Source organism: Aphelocoma coerulescens, chromosome 2, assembly GCF_041296385.1.
Source record: "Aphelocoma coerulescens isolate FSJ_1873_10779 chromosome 2, UR_Acoe_1.0, whole genome shotgun sequence".
In the NCBI taxonomy this organism is placed as follows: Eukaryota; Metazoa; Chordata; class Aves; order Passeriformes; family Corvidae; genus Aphelocoma; species Aphelocoma coerulescens.
In genome coordinates, this window is record NC_091015.1 from 117,671,513 (window position 1) to 117,691,100 (window position 19,588).

The 19,588-nt window shown below is 38.1% G+C and overlaps 1 protein-coding gene across 5 annotated transcripts; it reads left to right on the forward strand.

The window, feature by feature from the left end:
* Positions 1-66: 66 nt before the first annotated feature.
* On the forward strand, positions 67-18,285 carry METTL4 (methyltransferase 4, N6-adenosine). 5 transcript variants are annotated; one of them, XR_011148357.1, is made up of 10 exons: positions 67-178; positions 893-1,407; positions 2,135-2,197; positions 5,305-5,671; positions 6,879-6,948; positions 8,784-8,958; positions 9,174-9,280; positions 10,242-10,330; positions 13,350-13,618; positions 16,509-16,597. XR_011148357.1 is itself a non-coding variant. In XM_069004559.1 (9 exons), exons 2-9 carry the CDS (start codon positions 976-978, stop codon positions 16,652-16,654), a joined length of 1,449 nt encoding a protein of 482 aa, XP_068860660.1. In that variant the 5' UTR covers positions 67-178; positions 893-975; the 3' UTR covers positions 16,655-18,285. The 5 variants fall into 5 exon arrangements, 3 of the variants coding, with proteins under 3 accessions (XP_068860660.1, XP_068860661.1, XP_068860662.1); XR_011148358.1 differs by lacking the exon at positions 16,509-16,597 and adding an exon at positions 14,514-16,494; XM_069004559.1 differs by lacking the exon at positions 13,350-13,618 and having other exon boundaries at positions 16,509-18,285.
* The last annotated feature ends 1,303 nt before the right edge of the window (positions 18,286-19,588 follow it).

Sequence of the window (19,588 nt, forward strand, 5' to 3'; positions counted from 1 at the left end):
GGGCGGGGCGGGGCGGGGCAGGGCAGGGCAGGGCAGGGCAGGGCAGGGCAGGGCAGGGAAGTGAGGGGAAGGGAAGTGAGAGGAAGGGAAGTGAGAGGAAGTGAGGGGAGGCGGATCCCAACCCCCGGAAGGGCTCGGGGGAGGGCCATGGCCGTACGGAGACATGGCGGCGCTCGGGGTGAGTGTGTTCTAGGCGCTGCCGTGCCATGGCGAGCCCCGGGCTTTTTCTGCGGCCGCCCAGAGTTTTTCTGGGGAAAAGCCCGAGCTCTCGGTCACTGTGTGCCCGCGGCGCTGGGAGTCGGCGCCTGGCCTCAGCAGCGCTGGGGCCGCGGCTGCCCCTGTGCCTGTGTTACTGCTCCTGGGCGCCGTCATCATCATCCATGTCTCTATATGCATATATGGTATATATACGGGTGTGTGGGTAGATACGGTGTATGCATGTGTATGTAGTATGTATATGTGCGTATATATTGTGTGTGCACATGTATAGTACGTACATGGAGTTCATATAGCATGTGTGCAACATATCTAGAATATACACGTAGTATATATGCATATATATGTGGTGTATATACAGTGTGTATGTATATATGCATATGTACTAGTCGTATAGTCATAGACATAATCGGTGTGTCGTAGTGCTGTTTTCTAATTTGCTAAAAAGAGCCTGAGCAAGTCCATACTGTATAAAAGTATATTAAAAAGTTATACAAAATTCGCTTACTATAGAAAAAGAAATGTTATAGGGATGAACCTAATGGGGAAACCAGCTGAAGTCAGAAGTTTCAACAGTGTGTCCTGCATGTGCATGGAAATGTCTGTCAGAAGGTAGGTGCTAATTTATGAAACAGCGATAATTCTGTAAAGTGAATTCTTATAAAAATTCCCACAGGAGGAGGTTGCTCCAGGAAGTGCATATGGTTGGTGAAAGCTACAGTATCAGGGAGTTGATTTTTCTTCTTGAAAAGGGGACTTATGATGTCCGTGGTACATCGTCTGACAGCAGGATGGCTCGTGGATCATCTCTCTTTCATCAACCAGTGTGGCTATGAGATCTGTGACTCCTTTGCACACCCTGGTGGTGTCACTTGCAGTTCTTCTGTCACATCTACTGAAGACTGTCACAGTACTTCTACTTTTGCTCCCACCCTCTCGTCAAGTGATAGTCCTACTTATGGTCCTGGAGATGCCATAGAAACAGAAGGTAAACCAGCAAAAATGAGATACGTGTTTCGGGAGGAATTCTTTGATATTTCTAAGCCCCATATAGCTGCAGCTCCTGAGGAGCAGCTGTGTCAGGGATGCCCTGAGGTGAGTCTGACAGAAATAAAGGCTGACAGCAACAGAGAGGAATACCAAGAAGGAGCAAAGAGTGACACTGGAGATTCTGTTGCCACTGCTAGGAAGGTATGTTCTCTATAACACAGTAAATTACAGTAATCCCTTGATAAATAATACACTGCTAACATTGTTTTGCATACCTGAGTCTTCTGAGGTAGTGTAGAAGCGCAGGAACTTCTGAGGATCTTCTTGTGTCCCTTTTGTCAGTAATGTGCTTTCTGTGTCTCATAAGCCGTGGATTGCTCCCAAAATGTCCTGACGCTGGTTGTGGTCAGGTACACAGCCTGAAACTGGTAGCTGTTGAGATTGTGCAGATTAGTGAGTTGGGAAGGACAGTATGAATTTACCTTCAGTGTTGTTCAGTACTGTTCCACGTGGATAAAAGAAAGTAAGAGTCACAGGTCTAAACCAATAAATGTAATCATGAAGACATAGTTAATTTTTTTCTTTTATTGGTAAACTGCACTTGACACCTGAAACTTTTAGTATGGGCCCAAAGGAGTCACGAGTACAAACTATGACATGTACTAGGTACCTTCAGATCCCAGGGCCATGAATAACTTAACACAGCTTTAAGCCTATGAACCTTTGGAATGCCTGCAGCAGCTTAGGTATTTTCAGATCTTTTTGCTTGCTGTTTGACTTGTACTTGTGATAGAAAAAGAGATGGAAATTTTCTTCTGCTTTTAAAAGGGTTAATTTGTAATTCAGGTATGTTTGGGGTTATTTTCCTTTTATTTCAACATGGAAGGATATGGATTATTTTTGTTGTTTTTGTTTGGTAATTCTGCAGAAGCGTAAAAGGAAATGTGTGTTTAACCAAGGTGAACTGGATGCTTTGGAATACCATTCAAAGGTAAGTTGGAAAAAATGTATATTTTGCAAGTACATGATACCTGACTTTGGGCATGTGCAGAGTGGAGGGCATGGTTGCAAACAAGTTCTGTTCTTGCAGCTTGTTCCACTGGTGCAAAGAAGGAAAGGGAAGGGAAGATCAATCTCTCCAGTCCTGAGGTGAATAAGTGTTTACAGAGTAGATCTTCTGTGTAGTTACATGTGAAATTGCATCTGAGACATTACAAAGAGCTGGAAGCTGCATTCACAAAGTCACTTTGACTGTTATAGATAACTGAATGTTATATTGTGATGAGTTGAATATTGGGAAGTGATTGATTGGAAATTGGCAACGTAACCTGTTCTGAAGATCAGCTCATCTTTAGTTTTTCAGGACACTGAAGTGCTGAAGTTATTCAAAGCTTTTGTGACCAACTGTGCTTCAAAATATCTTATTCTGGAACTGAGAAAAAAAATTAATCTTTCTCTAACACTTTATATTCTCATAATAAAGCGTTATGAATGACCTGGAATTCAAGTCTGTATGCTTATGTCAGTGATGTACTGGTGAAAATACAATTGAATTACACTGAAGCATATTAGTAAATCACAGAAATGCAAACTGTAGGTAATGTTTGATGTATTCTTACTGCTTTCCCAAATAGTGGTGTGAACCTGAACTAGGATCTACACTTGCTTTCCTTCCTGCAACAAAGGTGTTAGTCATATTGGGCTCTTTTGCTTAATTCTGCTCCTCTTGAGCTACATTTAGATGACTACACTTTTTTCTTTTACATGGCAACAATCTTGTAGTAAACATGTCCAGTTTGCTGATACACTGTAGAGGTCCTGTGTTATTTTTGTGAATAAGCTATGTGTATGCAGAATCACCTTAAAGCAGAGAATTTTGGAAGCTCAGCATCAATATGAGTGTGAAAATGTTTAAGCTAAAATAAAATCATTCAACAGTAGAAATAAGGAAAGAATTGAAGAGAAGAAGTTTGATGTCTTGGAGGCTTGTGTAACTTCAAATGATTTTTGGTGAATACGTGGAAAAGACAGAGTTTGGAAAAATCTGTGACCCCAGTTAGCCTGTTATATCACTCACAGATTAGAAAGTGTTGGGTTTTCACTGTATTTGTGTTGCTAAAGATTATGGCTCTGCAAGTCAACCCAGAGTATTTTGGCACTTACTTCTATCTTAGACTCATTGTCAAAAAAAACCCCAAACAACCCCAATTTTGTTTCTGCAAGTGAATCCATTTATGAATTTCTGTCAGTGTCAACATAGGGAACAATACAAAATATGCTAAATTCCTTCAGCAGCCATTTGGTAAACTACTGCTTCGATTGCTTGATAGTCAAGAGACTTTGTCCACCTGTGAGTTAACACATGCACGTAAGAAGGTATAATTTCTACAGAATTAATAATCATATCTTTAGAAGCAGTATGAACTTCTCTTATTATAAACCTAGGTACTAAAAATGTATGACTCTGTACTCTCTGATATCTAGAGGTGGCACTATTGAATTATTAAAAAAATTTTTTTCTTCCCCTGTCACTAATCTGGCAATTGTAATAAAGAGTATTTTGAAAAACCGTCTTGTAATCTTGAAGATTTCATAATCAGAAGCTTTTGAAACCATAATATGTATTTGAAACCTTTATTAAAGCCACTGTAACTGACTATATTGTTATTCTAAATGGACAAACCCACCTCACTGACAATCAGAACTCTTAAAGGCTTCACGATTTGGAAATAAAATGGGTCACTAAATTTTGTGAAGGGAAGGTGCTGAAGTGAATGACAGTGTATATAGATCCAAGAATCTTGTCATCCTGGACTAACAGGCTATTCGAGAGGTTTGCCACTTAGAAAAGTTGGAAAAATAAAATTCTGATACTTTAATTTATTGATTGTACTTATGTATTACTGTGAAATGCATAAACTGTTGTTTTATGAAGTGAATTGAAATGTGGAAAATGACTGATTTTTAGATCCCAGTATACATCTCAAATAAAAATATGTTCATGGGCATAGTAATTTGAAATTAGATTAGAATTTTAAATTAAACTTCAGATAATTGCTTTGAAATTTGTATTTGGTTGAAACAATAATATTCCACCTCTGTTGTCTGAAATGTTTTATTGAGTACTTTCTTACTCTTTCCTTCTCCAGCCTTCTAATTATTGTAACTTTACCAAAAACCAACAACAGAAGTTAGCATGGTGTCCTGGTTTTGGCTTGGAGAGAGTTAGTTTTCTGCTTGGGATCTGGACAGCTAACATAGAAATCTATCTATGATGGAGTGGAAATGCTTAAATAAAAAATAAACCCAAATTTTTAAAAAAGCCTCAGAGTCAATATATTAACAGCTAAAGGTAAACACGTTGCCCAAATGTCTGCACCCAGCTGCAGCTGGTTTGTGTCTCCCAGTCTGGTCAGGATAGCTCAGAAAACATCAAAGATTCTCATTTTGGATTTAGTATGAGGATAACAACTGAAGCATCAGTGTGTTAAGTAGCGCTTACCCTAAGTCAAGGAGTTTTCAGTTTGCCACTCTGCCAGTGAGCAGGTGCACAAAGGAAGCTGGGAGGGAACGTGGCCAGAACAGGTGACCCGAATTGGCCAAAGGGCTATTCCATGCCCTAGGATGTCATGCTCACTATATAAATGATGAGAGGTGGTCAGGAACCATGGATTTGCTACTAAGGGAGGGGCTGGACATCAGTGATCGTATTGTGTGTCAGTTGTTTCTCTTGGGTGGTACTTCTCTCTCCTCTCCTAATAATAAAAATAATGGTAATAATTCATTTTGTTTTAATTTTTAAACTGTTCTTACCTCAGCCCATGAGGTTTGCTTTTTTTCTTAGATTCTTCTCCCCATCAGGGACTGGGAGGCATGGGGTGTGAAAGAATGGCTGTGTGGTACTTGGTTGCCAGCTGGCGTTAGACCAAGATACACACCTTCTTGTCATGCCTTTTCGCTTTGAGCCAATGATCTCAGTAACTGGCAAGGATCCTTTTCCCTTCCTGCAGCTTGAAAATGTTTTGATTTTAGTTGCATTCCCTGGTCAAGTAGATACTTGAAAGATCTTTTTTCCTTTGTGTTTTTGTGACCACACAGGTCAGGAAGCTCATTTGGGAAGGCACTTTGCATTTAGTCCAAGAAGGACTCAAAAGTGGTTTTCTTCATCACACTACCGCAAAACTCAATTGCAGGAAGAATAATGTTCCTCAACACATTGTCTGTGGGTTGGCTGAATTATGTGAAATGGCAAAACAGTTTCCAGCTGTGAATGAAAGTGACCATCAAGCTGTACATGTGCTAGAGGATGAAACCTTCCATCCAGAGCAGGACCTGCTCTCATGTGTTATGAAAAACAGCTCAAACTGTGCAAAAATAATTGTGTTAATGGGGCAGAAATACTTGGTACCACCAAGAAGCAGTTTCCTCTTATCTGATATTTCATGTTTGCAGCCCCTGCTGAACTGTAAGTATCCTTAGGTTTTACCTTTTCTCCTGCCTAACAAGGGCAGTTAATGTCAGGATGCCTCAATGAACAGGTTTTAACATACAGCCTTTTCTCCTGCCTAACAAGGGCAGTTAATGTCAAGATGCCTCAATGAACAGGTTTTAACATACAGCATTTCACTGGTAGCAAATGCTGCTGCAGGCTTTTAAAGTGATAGTTCTAACTTTGTGCAAATAGGTAAGGACTTTCAAAGGAATCTTGAATGGTTAGGAGATCATGTCTTGAGGGGATTATTTGTCTCCAGGAGGCTCCTTTAAAAACCTCAGCCAAAGTACAAGAGTTTGTGGGTGTGTTCTGAGCCACTGTCAGCATAGAAGTCACGTAGTTAAGCTGGGACTAGCTGTGCTGCTGGGTCCCTATCTACAGGAGCAGGCTTTAGCACAGGTAAGTCCATGTTGCTGCTGAAGTGGTGGTCCTGCTGTCTTGATTTTTTTCTAGATTAGACCATGGGAGAGGGATGAGATAATGCACCCTAAACCAAATGTTCACTTACAGACTCATCTTGTTCAGGGTCTTTTTAGATTGGAATAAACTGGTTGTGGAACAAAGCCCAGTACCTGCCATGAAAGGTACCAGTTTGAGAGACTGTTGCACCCAGCTGGAGGGGAGCACCACTTTAGCAAGGCCACAAGTAGCAAGCATGACTTGACTTTTCAGCTGCTAGTTGTCTGTCTCTCTTTACCTCCAGTAGTGCAAAACCATTTTTCTAGGGCTGGCTTGAAGCTCTGCATGTCCCTGTTCACCTGATGAAAGATCAAGCAGGACAGGAATCTTAGATTCAGGGCTGCAGCTTTTCACTCAGCTGGGTACCTCATTATGTAGCTTCTGTTGGGAAACTTGGGGAAATTTTTATTTTTTAAAACTCGCACTCTGCTATCCTTTTTTTCCTGAAAGTCCTAAAGATAGTCAAAATTTCTTGGAGGGATCTGACACAGATCACATAAAAGTCCTTTCCTTAGGTAATCAACCTAAAAATATCTGAATTTTCTGGATGTGATTATCTGAATTAAAACAAGCATGTCAAACAGTCTTTTAACTTCTTATTGGAAAGAACTGAAGAAATTTGCAGTTTTGCTGTTTATCTGTTTTATCTCATAGATATTTTTAAAGCTAATTTACTGGTTTTTCTTTTTTTTTTTTTTTTTTTTTAAATTTCACTTGCCAGACAAGAAGAAATACGATGTAATTGTGATCGATCCACCATGGGAGAACAAGTCTGTTAAAAGGAGTAACAGGTATGTTTTACAGTAAAATCAAACAAATTTTGTCATTATAGCTTACAAGGGGCAATTAACATTTTAATGTATTGATGCAATCCAAGACCAATATAACTGTGAGACTGTAGCTTAAACTTTTAAGTATTTTGACACATGCTTACCTTCAAGTCTGTGTAATGTCTTAGGTATTTCACTGAAATGTCTTGGATACTTGGCATACAAAATATTTGCAAGAGTAGATCTTAAATTAGCTAGCTAGTGAGAGAATGTTAGTCCTTGAGACTTACAAAGGAAGTATGGATTCAGCTGCTTTGTAGGGCCCAGATCATGCAGATACTAGTTTGTAATTAATAGGGTTGCTTCAGTGGGCAAAAAGGTAGATAAATGTGTAAGTATTTCCAGGACTGAAATCTTGCTCAGAACTTTGAGTGAGTTTTTATTTAATTTGATCTGTAGCTTAAGCTTCAGTCTAATGTTTAGAAGAACGTGATAATGCCGCAGTAAAATCCTCTAGTGCAATAGGAACTCTTGAGTGCTGTAGTTTGTGAATTTATTAACTTACATTTTTATGGGCTTCCTTCACTGCTGAGTACCATCATGTTTATGCCAGTGGAGTCCTCTTGATTACCACAGAATTGTATCCATGTGAAAGAAGGTAGACAGGAAATACAGCCTTACAGCTTTCGAGAATAAAGTTCACTGCAGTTTTTGAAGCTTGTTATGAAGACATAGTTTGAAGATGCAGAGACTGATTAGTAGGCTTTCCTTTGAAAGCCCTCCAGAAACCTCTAGAAACTCTTGAGTTGAATTCATTCAAATGTGTTTTCTTAAGTATATAAGGTACTCAGAGAAGAATTGTAGTTACAAGCATAAATTAGCCACCAAGATCCTCTCTCCCTTATAAAATAAAGGGAAAAAATGGAGGAGCTATCACTGCTCCTAATTATCTTGTTGGCAGCTAATTGTTGTGCAGCATTTCTCATCTGGGTGAATCTTATTTCCTCTGGACAGTCTAGTCCAGGAGGTATTTTGGATTTTATCCTTGTTTACTGTTTCTCACTGTAGTATTGTGTAGGATCCTGGGTACCCACATGGTGGCTGTGGATTTTCATTAGGCACTGTGCCAATATATTTGGTGCTGCAATGTGTAGATTTCACGAGCTACTGTTTATTAATAGCCTAGAATTGCATCATGAAAAGAAATTGTAGAACAGGATGGGATCTGGAAAGCATCCTGGATTCACTGGTGTAGCATTCAGTTAGCTCAGAAAAGTGCAGAATGGTTTTGAGTAACAAGAGAACTTCTACCATGGCTGATAATTTAAAAAAATGAACAACTTCTGAAAATAATTGGAGGAATTATTATCTTTTATGACCTCTTAACTTGCCATTCAAAGTAGTGTTGCTCTTGCAAGTGACTCACTTGTCATTCTGTAGAGAGTTTATTATGAGAAGTGAATAATATTACATTGCCTAAGAAGCTACTGTTCACTAAATAGCTTTGTTCTGGCACAAAGATGAGAATATTGAATTACATATGATAGTTCTTAAATGAAACATGAGCCTTTAAACTTCTTCAGAGTCACAACTCATAATGCTTTATTTCGAGGGATAGTGGAAATACATAGTTAAAGGTTCTGCTCAGTAAAACTTAAGTACATACTCTAATGATTTTATATAAAATCCATCAGATTTGTCCACTGGGTGTCAGTCTTGAACTATTTTTATGACTTAGGTTGTCAGGAGATAATTCTTGAAGTGACTGGTCTGTGTAATTTCTTTATCCATTTGTGTTGCTTTGCAATTTTTATAGTTGGTATATGCTAATTTGCTTTCTCACTATATTGGCATAGGTACAGCCACTTGTCTTCATGGCAAATCAAGCAGATTCCTGTACCAGCACTAGCTGCTCCAAATTGTCTTGTAGTCACGTGGGTGACTAATAGACAGAAGCACTTACGTTTTGTTAAGGATGAACTTTATCCTCATTGGTCAGTGAAGCCGCTTGCTGAGTGGCACTGGGTAAAAGTAAGTTCTCAGTTTGTTTTGTTGTTTTCTTGGAGACTGAGCAGACTTGCGCTATGACACTTTCTACTCTTGTAATTTGTCTGTTTACTACCATGTGCTTCTGTATTTGAAAGCTATGATATCATCAGTCTCCTCCATTTTATAAAAGAAAAGGTCTGGGAAAAATATGGGATATTAAAATCTTCTACTGTGTATTTTTAACTCTTTTGTGTCAGATTACTAGAGCTGGAGAATTTGTGTTGCCTTTGGATTCTTTGCACAAAAAACCATATGAAGTTCTTGTACTGGGGAGAATTCAAGGAGATGTAAAGGAATCCTTAAGGTATGTCAGAATATTTATGGTAAATGTCTTTCTTGCCAGTGCTAGGATTCCCTTTGTATGTATCACTTACTCATAATGCAGTATAATGTCCCAAAATCTCTTGGCTGACTGCGGACCTAAAAATTATTAAAAAAATCCCTAGGGTATATTACCGTGTCCCACAGCTGTAGGGGGGAGGAGAGAAGATCCAGCAGGCAGAAATTGTGCAGCAAGATTGATTTATTTAATTATTTTACAAACTCTTTTATAGACTTTTTTCTTCATAGTCTAATTGGACGAGGATCAGCCACCCCTTGGGGGTGATTGGCTAAAATCCTAAAACATCCATTGTCAAAATATTTTTCTACCATACCACAAACAAGACTTTTCAAGGCTGCAGGTGTTTCATTGTTTACATAACTCCGCTACCTCTTCTGTGAGAGAGAAAAGTCTCCCATGGGCCCAGAAAATAGCAAGAAAATCCTTGCTAGCAGCATTTCTGTATCCACAAAAGATAGCTTTACTAGCTTTGGAATAAGAGAGTGCCTTAGTGAGATTTAAGAATGGAACCCCCTGTCTGTTCCTTACATCTGCTATGTTGAGAAACTGGCTTGGACAAAAGCCTTGTGGACAGGGCTTCCTTTGCTGACAGGTACTCTTGGGCCATGAGTCCTTGGCGCAGGCTGATGCCATTTTTGGGATGCTGCTGTTGTTCCACACATGAAAACATACAGAACTGCATTGTTTGTTCTTAGTGGCTTTGTATTGCTATTGTTAACCATGTTTTGCCTAAAGCCTCAATGATTTCATAAACTCTCATTTTATATATGACGTCTGAGCAACATTTAACGTCCCTTGGACTTCCCTGAAGTTTGTGAATGAATATTCTGTGTTATCTCCCATCTGAAGTAGCTCTGCAAGAGCTACAGCATCACATTGGGAAGCATTCATTCTCATGTTTCTTTTCTGATTTGTATGACAGGAAATCGGAAGGTCTTCTTCCAATTCCAGAGCATCAGTTAATTGTCAGCATACCCTGCAGTCTGCATTCACATAAACCTCCTCTTGCTGGTACGTTTTGGTTTTTTTGCCTAATGTTTCTGTAGCGCAGTGGACTTGAACATCTCATTCTGGGATGTACCTAGAAATGCCTTCATTTCCCATTTGCCAAGCAATTTTACTCAACAGAACTTAGGGTTCCTCAGCATTTCTAAAAGCTTTCTGAAGCACGTAGTCTTGGCCTCTACAAATGAACGTTAAAACTAGAACTTCAAGTATTACTGTGTGAACCTTTTGGGTAGATATGTGGAAAAAATCTTGTTGCCTTTTTCAAAATTTATCTTTTAAATACTGCACAAACAGTTTTACAGATACTTCACATATGAAGTGAGAACAAATGACCTAAAGTACCTTGTGATGGAGAGAACTTTGGGAATACATAAAAGAGGAAAGCAAAAATCTCTTTCTTTATTATGTCATCCTGAAATAAATGTTTACATATGTCCATGAATTGATTACATGCCTGCAGTACAATTATACCTTTAAATCCAAAAACTTAATTATTTTAAGACAGCTAAAAAGAGGCAACAAATAGGGCATGCCCTGCTTGTTTCTGTGGAGTTGTATTTCACTCACTGAAATTGATGCATTAATTCCAGCCAGCCAGCTAGTGTGGATATAAATTCAGCTTTTTAGAGTTACTCCAAAGAATTGTTCTGGAGCACTTTGACTAATTTCCTCAATAGGAAGTGATACTTCATCATTATAGCACCTTAGAACATTACAAAGCCATGGTAAGAAATATATTTAATACCTCTCACAAAAATGATTTCATCCTCCTCGTGGGGGGAAGCTCATGATGAGCCTGCAAATATTGCAGGTGTTTTGTAATCACATCCGGAAAAGCAGGTAGAAGAAATATTTAATGCTCTTGGAGAGGAGAGATGTCACACTTTGCTTCACTGGTATGCTTTTCTTTTTCTCTTCCCAAGGGGTAGAACAACTTCTATCTGAACAATTATTGTACATTCAGGGATGCTCTAAAATTTGTGTTCGGGAGCTTGTATTTATTAAATTTACATATATGTATATATATATATATATATATATATATATATGAACACGCACCCTCCTGTCAAAAAACTAGTAGAAGGGACATGCTTTGGTTACCTAAAAATAGAAGAAAAAGAAAGTCAATTCTAGGAGGATTTTCTTGCCATCCTGAAGCCACATCTTTATGAATTAGGGCTACAGCACAAGGTATATGTGTTGATTTAAGCTAATGAACACTGGGGTGGTAATTTATGAGGCAGTCACCTAGGGCCTCTTTAGCAAGTCAATACTTAGCAGCAAACTTGGACACAAACAGGAGACTTTGAGGTAGCCAAGGGTGCAACACAGCAGTTTGTATGTATTACAGAAAATTCTAGTGCAACAATGGTCCTTGGAACAATTCTTTTGTAGGGCAGAATCTAGAAACCACATTGGAGAATGCTTTATAAATTATAACCCCGAGTGGACTTGGAAAGAAATTGTCCTTGCTAATTTCTTGTGTGTATTTCTTGAGTCTTCACTTGTATGATGGGATTTGATACCATTGTGCAGCATTTATGTTTGTCTTTGAAAAAATGAACTTGCTGTGGAGCAGCATCAATGATTTAAAAGGTTTTTGTGGAAATCCGTGTCTACCCTACAGTTTTTTGGCAGATCTGGGTAGAATATGGTTATGTAATGAAAAGGTAGACCACAAGGTAAAAGCTGATTGCTGATGCTTTGACTTCTGTGCTGTACAAGGTGTTGCTTTCACGACCAGGCAATATTCTCAAGCAGCCAGTAGAGAGCAGCTGAGTTACATCCTGGAGGGGTTCAGAAGAAATTTGTACAGAAGCAGAGATTTGGCAAGGGGGGAGAAGGACAATTGATGAGTCACACACATTCTTTATGCTTTGTTTAAGTAGTAACAAAGCCAAAAATATTAATATTTACTGATGCTGTCTGGCACTTTGTTTCTTATTATAACAATAAAGGTTGTATGTTGGTACATATGTAGCCGCTTAATGACTGATTATAACAGTTTATGTCTCTGGGGGAAGAGAAAGATGTAAATTAAAGTAAGCCATCAAAAAGAGATGTTTTTGTTCCTACAGTGCATTTAACCATGAAATTGCAACTGTAGGGGTTTTTGGTGATGCATGTGCTGTGTTCGGTGCTTAGAGCTCTAATATGTCATTGTAAATGTACTTAAGCTGCTTTATGCAAATGTGTTAAAATCAAATTTTATTACTCCATGTTTTGATTCAAACAAACAGCAGGTTTTCTTCATAATTCAATTCAATGTTGGTCTTAGGGAACACAAAAGATGTTCTGTTACGGAGATGTATGAAGTTCTACAAAACTTCACATCACCTTTTCTCCTTTTCCTGTATTATAGATTGTTCTTGTTATAGCCATTGCTCTTCCAGTTTTTAAGTATATGCATTTATTGTTAGAAAATAATACTGTTGTGTAGGAGTTTGCCTAAAAGCACTGGAATTAATTCTTGGCTATGTTCTAACCAATTTGCATATCTCCAGCAGAACACTGCAATGAGAAGTCATGGGTACTCCCTCCTCCTGTAGCAATGATGACTTGTTTAGGCCATGTTATGAAAGGTTTTCTTGGAACTAAAAAAGGAAATGCCTTTTGTTTCCTTATGTGCCTTGTGAGCCCTTACTGTAAGACTAATTGATAGGTACATCAGCATCTAGGTTGAACTTGAAGCCCGGGAAAGATGCAGTGCTGTAAAGCCATCTTTGAGCTGGATTGCAGTTTTCTGGTCCTACTCTTTTCAGGGTTTAGACAAATTGGGCAACAAGGACCTCTACATTGCAAACTCTTTTGAAGGGTTATTTTAAACTGAAGCAACTGTGTGCTTTGTGCTTTGCATGGCTCACCGATCAGGCAGTGAAAAAGCAGACAGTCATTTTCACTTTATATATCCAATTTGTCAATGCAGAACCTGCTTTTTAGGCAGTGGAAGTTCAAAAGATAAGGAGAAAGTGTTGCTTGTTTCAAAGATAATTATTTTTTATGCTCATTTAAACATTTTTAGGATCATGCATCTTCAGTACGTGTTTGGGATTAAGAGTACACAAGTATGGCAAGTCTCCTGCTTGACCACTGGATCATGCTTTGGAATGAAATGGGTTTTCTGGAAGTGTTATGTCTGCCAGCTGGCTTTGTGCTGGCTTCACGTGTCCTGGAGCATTAGGTGCTCAAATATAAGTACCTGAGTTGCTATCATAGTGTTCGTGACACCTGCAAGTGATAAAGAACAGGCTGTTTATCATCTATTTAACCTGTTTCCTCTCCGTGGTATCTGTAAGTGGATAGAAGTAATTGTGTGCTGGGTTTTGTTTTGCAATCTATTCCTGTGGTAGAAAAACTCAGTATTTTATTTTTCTACTGATGTAGCTCCTCTAAGCTGTTTTCAGAGGAAAAAACCACAAGGGTTTGCTTGAGGCCTGCAAATCAGATCCATGTGTGTTAAGATAGCCTAGTGGGGATGTAAGGGTCTAACAAAGAACCTATAATTTGTAACTTGAACACTGATTTTTCCTATTTTCAGGAAACCAATGTAATGAGATTTTAAGCCAAAAATTCAGTTCTCTTGATATGGTAATTTTTGTTGCAGTGCAAGTTACTGCCTGATGTGATTATGTAAATGCCTACAACCTAGCAATGAAGAATCACATATATAATGTGATCTTGAATTATATGTGTCTTTTTTTTTAAAAAAAGCCCTCTAGGTTTAAAAAGATGGTCCCTCTGGCAGAAGGAGAGGGGGAGATTCCTGGGACTTCCTTTTTAAATTCTATAACCAAATTGATAGAAAGACTGGCACACATTTCCTGCTTCTGCTGAATTGATCCGTTTCTTGGCTACCCCTTTTTTGCTTTCTAGTGAACCAGTCTTTGAGGTTGGTTGAATCACTGAAGTGTGCATTTTAAATCTGTTCTTTTAGGCATGAAAGTTTTTGGTGCCTGTTAAAACTGCTTTGGATTACTGAACCTAGTGCTATGATGATATTTTTAACCTATGCATTTTAAGGTCTACCACCCCTCTGGGCAATGTGTTCGGTGTTCAGCACCCTCATTGTAAACAATTGTTTCCTTATATCTAGTCTGAATTGATCCTATTTTAGTTTAAAACCTTTATCCCTTGTCCTACAGCTGCAGGCCCTGCTAAAATAAGTTTGTTCCCTTCTTTCTTATAGGCCCCATTTAAGCATTGAAAGGCTACAATAAGGTCTCCTTGGAGCCTTCTCTTCTCCAAGATGAACAACCCAACCCACAGCTTGTCCTCCTGAGAGGGGTGCTTCAGCCCTCTGATCAAATTGGCAGCAAATTATGCACAAGAAATCCTTATCTTAATGGAGCTGGAAAAAGAAAATAAATTTTACCACTTTTTTTATTGTGATGGGTTTGCAAAATGGTATTAAGCAGCTACTCTTAAGTGGTGTCTAATTAGATGAACTCCCATGACACCAAACAGTGTGTGAGTTTTCTGTCAGAATGTACATTTTCCTCTAAACTTCCCAGACTCTTCTCTGCAAATGCTAGGTTTGCTTAAACATTTTATCTTGCCTCTAAAAGAATCAGGTTTTTGGAATAACATTCCTTCTGGTAGCAGTATTTTTTAGATTAAAAGCTGCCTTGATGATAACCCATCTGAGACATTCATGTGACATTTGTTAAAGATTGGAAGAAGGAGAACAGATTTTTATGACATGCCAAAATACAATAAAGCCTGGAAACACCCATCACAAAATATTTACAGAAAAGTTTTTAGTATATTGGAGCTTTGGGAAAGGTGATCAGGTAGGTAGGAAATGCATTTGGGGCTGGCAAACACTAGAAAGTAAAGTGGATGCTCATCTTTCTGCAATGGGAGCAATCCATGACCTGATCAGCTGGAGTCTTACAGGGAGTCTGTGACTGGCAAACTTGATGCAAAAAGTCAGTACTTGGATTGCACCAAAAAAATAAGAAAAAGCATTTCCTCTCATACTTTGGTGTATGCTGACTGGATGTGGTTTTGCTTTCTGCAGTGATCATATCTGAAGGGACTTGAGTGAAGCAGCAAAATGTCAGATTTATGAGCTGTGTTTTTAAGTGTCAGAGATTCAGAAATCACTGGCATATCTGATCTAAAAATGACCAAGATATCCTTTGTAAAGGGAAATGTTTCCATAATTTTTCTTCTTTTATCTTCAGCAACAAAACCAAAAACTTAACATGCAACTTTTAGTATAGATAAGTTTTTCAGTCTTTCTACCTTCTCTGTGTTGGAACTGTGTGTTGCTCCTTAAAACTTTGCTTTTTTCCTGCATGATTTTGTACACAATAACTTTGTAGCTATTTCATGAAACCTAGTTAAGGAGTTGCTTGAACCAGGCACAGACTAAATGACTCTGTATGACAAGTAACACATTTAACAATAAACTCTTTGCAATAATACTTTTCAAGCAAAATGCAAGATCTTTTTCTGTCACTCCAAGAATACCAGTCATGATCAGTGACACAGTTGATGTTAATGACAGGCATCTTTAGATTTAGGCAGTAAAAATGCCTAACTGTAAAAGAAAATTGAGATTTATGTTGCTGAATAATAGTAACAGAGTTATAGAAATATCTCTTTAGCTGCCAAGTTGATATTGAGGGAAAAAGTAGTTCCTGCCTTTTATAGCCCTTTTAGTGCTATGCTTATTTAACTGGTGTTTGTTATTTTATCTTTTAACAGTTGTCATTACTCCTTTAAGGTACAGAGGAAAAGAGTGTGGTCTTAATTAAGAAAAGGGTTTATTTATTTATTTATTTTTAGAAGTGTTGCCCCCATGTTACTGGAGCTAAGTGAGGCTTTAGGAGGTGTTTGGTTGATATTAGTAAAAAATTCAGAACTCATCTATGTAGAAGCTGAAATAAATCCTCCTTCCCTTTCTCTAAATGAAAACTAATAAATCAAGGCTATTGAAGGCCTTGACAGTATTGTTCAGAATCTCAAGGGCACTTATTTAAAATTACTTTCTCACTATAAATAGTCCAGCTGTTTGATGAAACCTCTGAAATTAATTTGCTCTCTCTTCCTTTTTTAATGAAACATTCATTTTTTCATCTGCTAGCATCACAGGGGAGGTTTTACTTGTTTACTATTCTTATTTGTACCATTGTCATTGTTGTTGTCTTCTTTTTTTTTTTTTTCTCTTGCACAGCAGTTCTGGCAGAGTTTATCAAGCCAGATGTGGAATGCTTGGAGTTGTTTGCTCGCAACCTACAGCCTGGCTGGACCAGCTGGGGAAATGAGGTCTTGAAGTTTCAGCACATTGATTATTTCACTCTTCTGCAGAATGAAAACTGAGCTGGGTCTTAGATATCTATATCTTCTGAAATTCCACACCTTCCCAAGGTGCTCTTGAACTTAACTATTACTGATGGTGCACCTAAAGGTAACAGAAATAAAACCAATTGCATTTTAGTTAAAATTCTTTAAATGACAGGATATCTGTTCAATGCTGTCTTCCTTTTGTGCAAGGTGGTCCCTTATTTTGATGATGTGAACATATTTAAATACTGATGTTGTTACCAAAATCTAAAACTCCTTAACAGCAGTGAAGCATTAAGAAGCAGGCATTCTTTATTTGGCTGGATGCATGAGGGAGTATCTCCTCTGAAATACTGTGCATGCTGATTACAGAGAAAGCTCCTATTTATATACTGTATTTTACATACATATTCATTGACCTTTCTGAATAAACATATAGATGATAATAATTTCCCCCAAATCATTAATATATATGCCCTCCTCTTTGCACACGTGTTCTTCTGTCCCAGGGGTTTCTTTGGTGGTCCCTGGTGGTCAGCCACTCCAAAATCATACTTGACCATCCAGTGAACTGGTAAAAAGTTGGCATAACTGGGCTGGTTACTCTGCAATTTTTCTTCTTGGTCAATGTGTAACATGATCCTAGAGAATAAGCATTATGTGGTTCTATAGGATTGTGGTTTTTGAAGAATAATCATATTAACCAACCAGGTGCAGTCAGTTCTTCATCTGCCAGCCATGTTAGAGTGTAAGTTCATCCCTGTTCTTTTTTAGACCTCAAGAAAAGAAAGATATTTTAAAGTATTCTCACTGCAGCTATCAAATCTGAGCTACTAGCACATCCCAACTGCTACATTGTAGCTCTTGTGTTATTTTTAAAGAATTATAATGTATTGTTTTTAAAGAGTGTCAATGGAAGTAAACAGTTCTGAAATTATGCATGTTTTGTTAAAGATTTTCTTTTTGCAAAACAATGGATTTTGAATTAAAATAGTTATGAAGGGAGTGTATCTTCCTACATGTTTGTATCTGTCTGTCTACCTCAGAGAAAATAAAAGGAGCAGTGCTTATGTTTATTGGCACATGAATTCTTGACTGACCACATTCTATGTAAAATTATACTTTTAAAACAGTTGGCAATTCTATCTTTGTGTATATGGTGTTAATTCTTTGAATACATTGTAAATGATCAGTCTCAACATCTTACAAACTCTAACAGATTATATGTATTTTTAAAATTTTCTTTCCTTATGTTCTTGGAACATTATAAAGTCATGCCAGTGAGCTGTATTTTTCAGCTAAGATAAAAACGATCCCTTTTAAATTTTTTTTTTTTTTAAGAATGGTACACTTTGTGTACCCTTTGCTGTGCTTAGATTGACTTTGAAAAATACAAAGAAAACGTAATGAGGCCTCTGCCACTTACTTACTTGCAGCAGCAGAGGCAGAGGTGCTGGACGAACTGATTTTCCTGATGGCAGACTCCTGAGTTCTGACTGTTTATAATGGAGAACAAAATACATTGCATTACTTCTTTACTGTCATTTCCATTTTGGTAGCCTGGTGAGCTGAGAAGATTTTTTAAAATTAAGCTGTAAATGTTAGCAGATGATTTTTTGATAATTTTGTAAAAAAATTATAATAAAAACTTGTGTCTTATTTTCAGACCCAGTTTCTATATTACTGTTCAATTTCATGTTTTGCCTATTGGAGCAGCAAATAAAACAAGCAGTTAATAAAACAAAGAAAATGCTTTTTTCTCCCTCCCCCAACAGTTAAACATATACTCAAGTAAATAATGTAACAGTGAAAGTAGTTACCCAGGAAAACATTTCTTGCTGCATGATTGTATTTAGTCTGCATTTTAAACTGTCAGTACTGAAGCAATCTTGCCTACAGCTACAAGGGCTAGAAGGTTCTTTATTTGCTTTTAGTTTTATAAGACATTCCCTACCTGGGGCTTCTGCAGTCCCAGTCAGAATTCCCCTGCCCTCCAAAGATGCTCTCATCTAGTACTAAATGATGTATGAGACTCAGGTGGAGAATAAATCATAGCTGCTGTCCCTATCTTGTTTTCCCTTTGTACTCTACAAAACAGCACAAGAAATGACAATATTGTCTGTTCCACATCCGCTGCTATGGACAACTCCAGATTATCTGTGTAATTACAACTAAAAGAAAGATGAACAATCCCAGAGATCAGGAAACCACCTTTCTCCTTTGAGCTAAGCAGCAGAACCCTTCTAAGGGAATGACCTTCTTTAGGCTGTTTAAGAATTGATGACCTTATTAATTTGTCTTTTCTGTGGAAACCCTTTGCAAATAGTGGCTTTCTAGACCTAGAATCATTAAGGTTGGAAAAGACTTCTAAGATCAAGTCCAGCTGTTAACCTAACATCACTGTGTTCACCACTCAACTGAAGTGTCTAAGCAGCTACTTCCAGCACCTGGGAATCCAGCCTCCTAAGTATGGCTTGTCTGTAGAGGACTTGTGCAGGCAGACTCTAAGCTTCTCAGGGTAAGTCAAAAGTTGAAGATTGGAACTTATGTCATACCTGATCCTGTCATAAATAGTTACAAAATTGTGCCTCGGACATCTGTTTGCTGTTTTTCCACTGCTCTGGCCATGAAGAAAACCTTGTGAATATGACAAGAAGTGGTGCACATCTGCAGCCAACTTGGAACCATTGTGTTTTCTGAGGTGGAGAAAACCTGTTGCTAGCTTGAAAATCTCATGGTGGTATTAGCAGTTGATAGTTTCATTTGATAGGGTCATCTTTTAAACATAATTATTCACCTGCTATGCTTAATTCATAATTTAAATAGCCTCTTATACTTTTCCAGCTGTCCAAGACCCCAGCTGTTCCTAACCAGCCATCAGATTGTTCAGTGTCTGTCAAAAGTTTCTTCTGAGGCACAATCTGCAGCATTCTGAAAAATCAGTGATGAGTGAAACCAGCTAATATAACA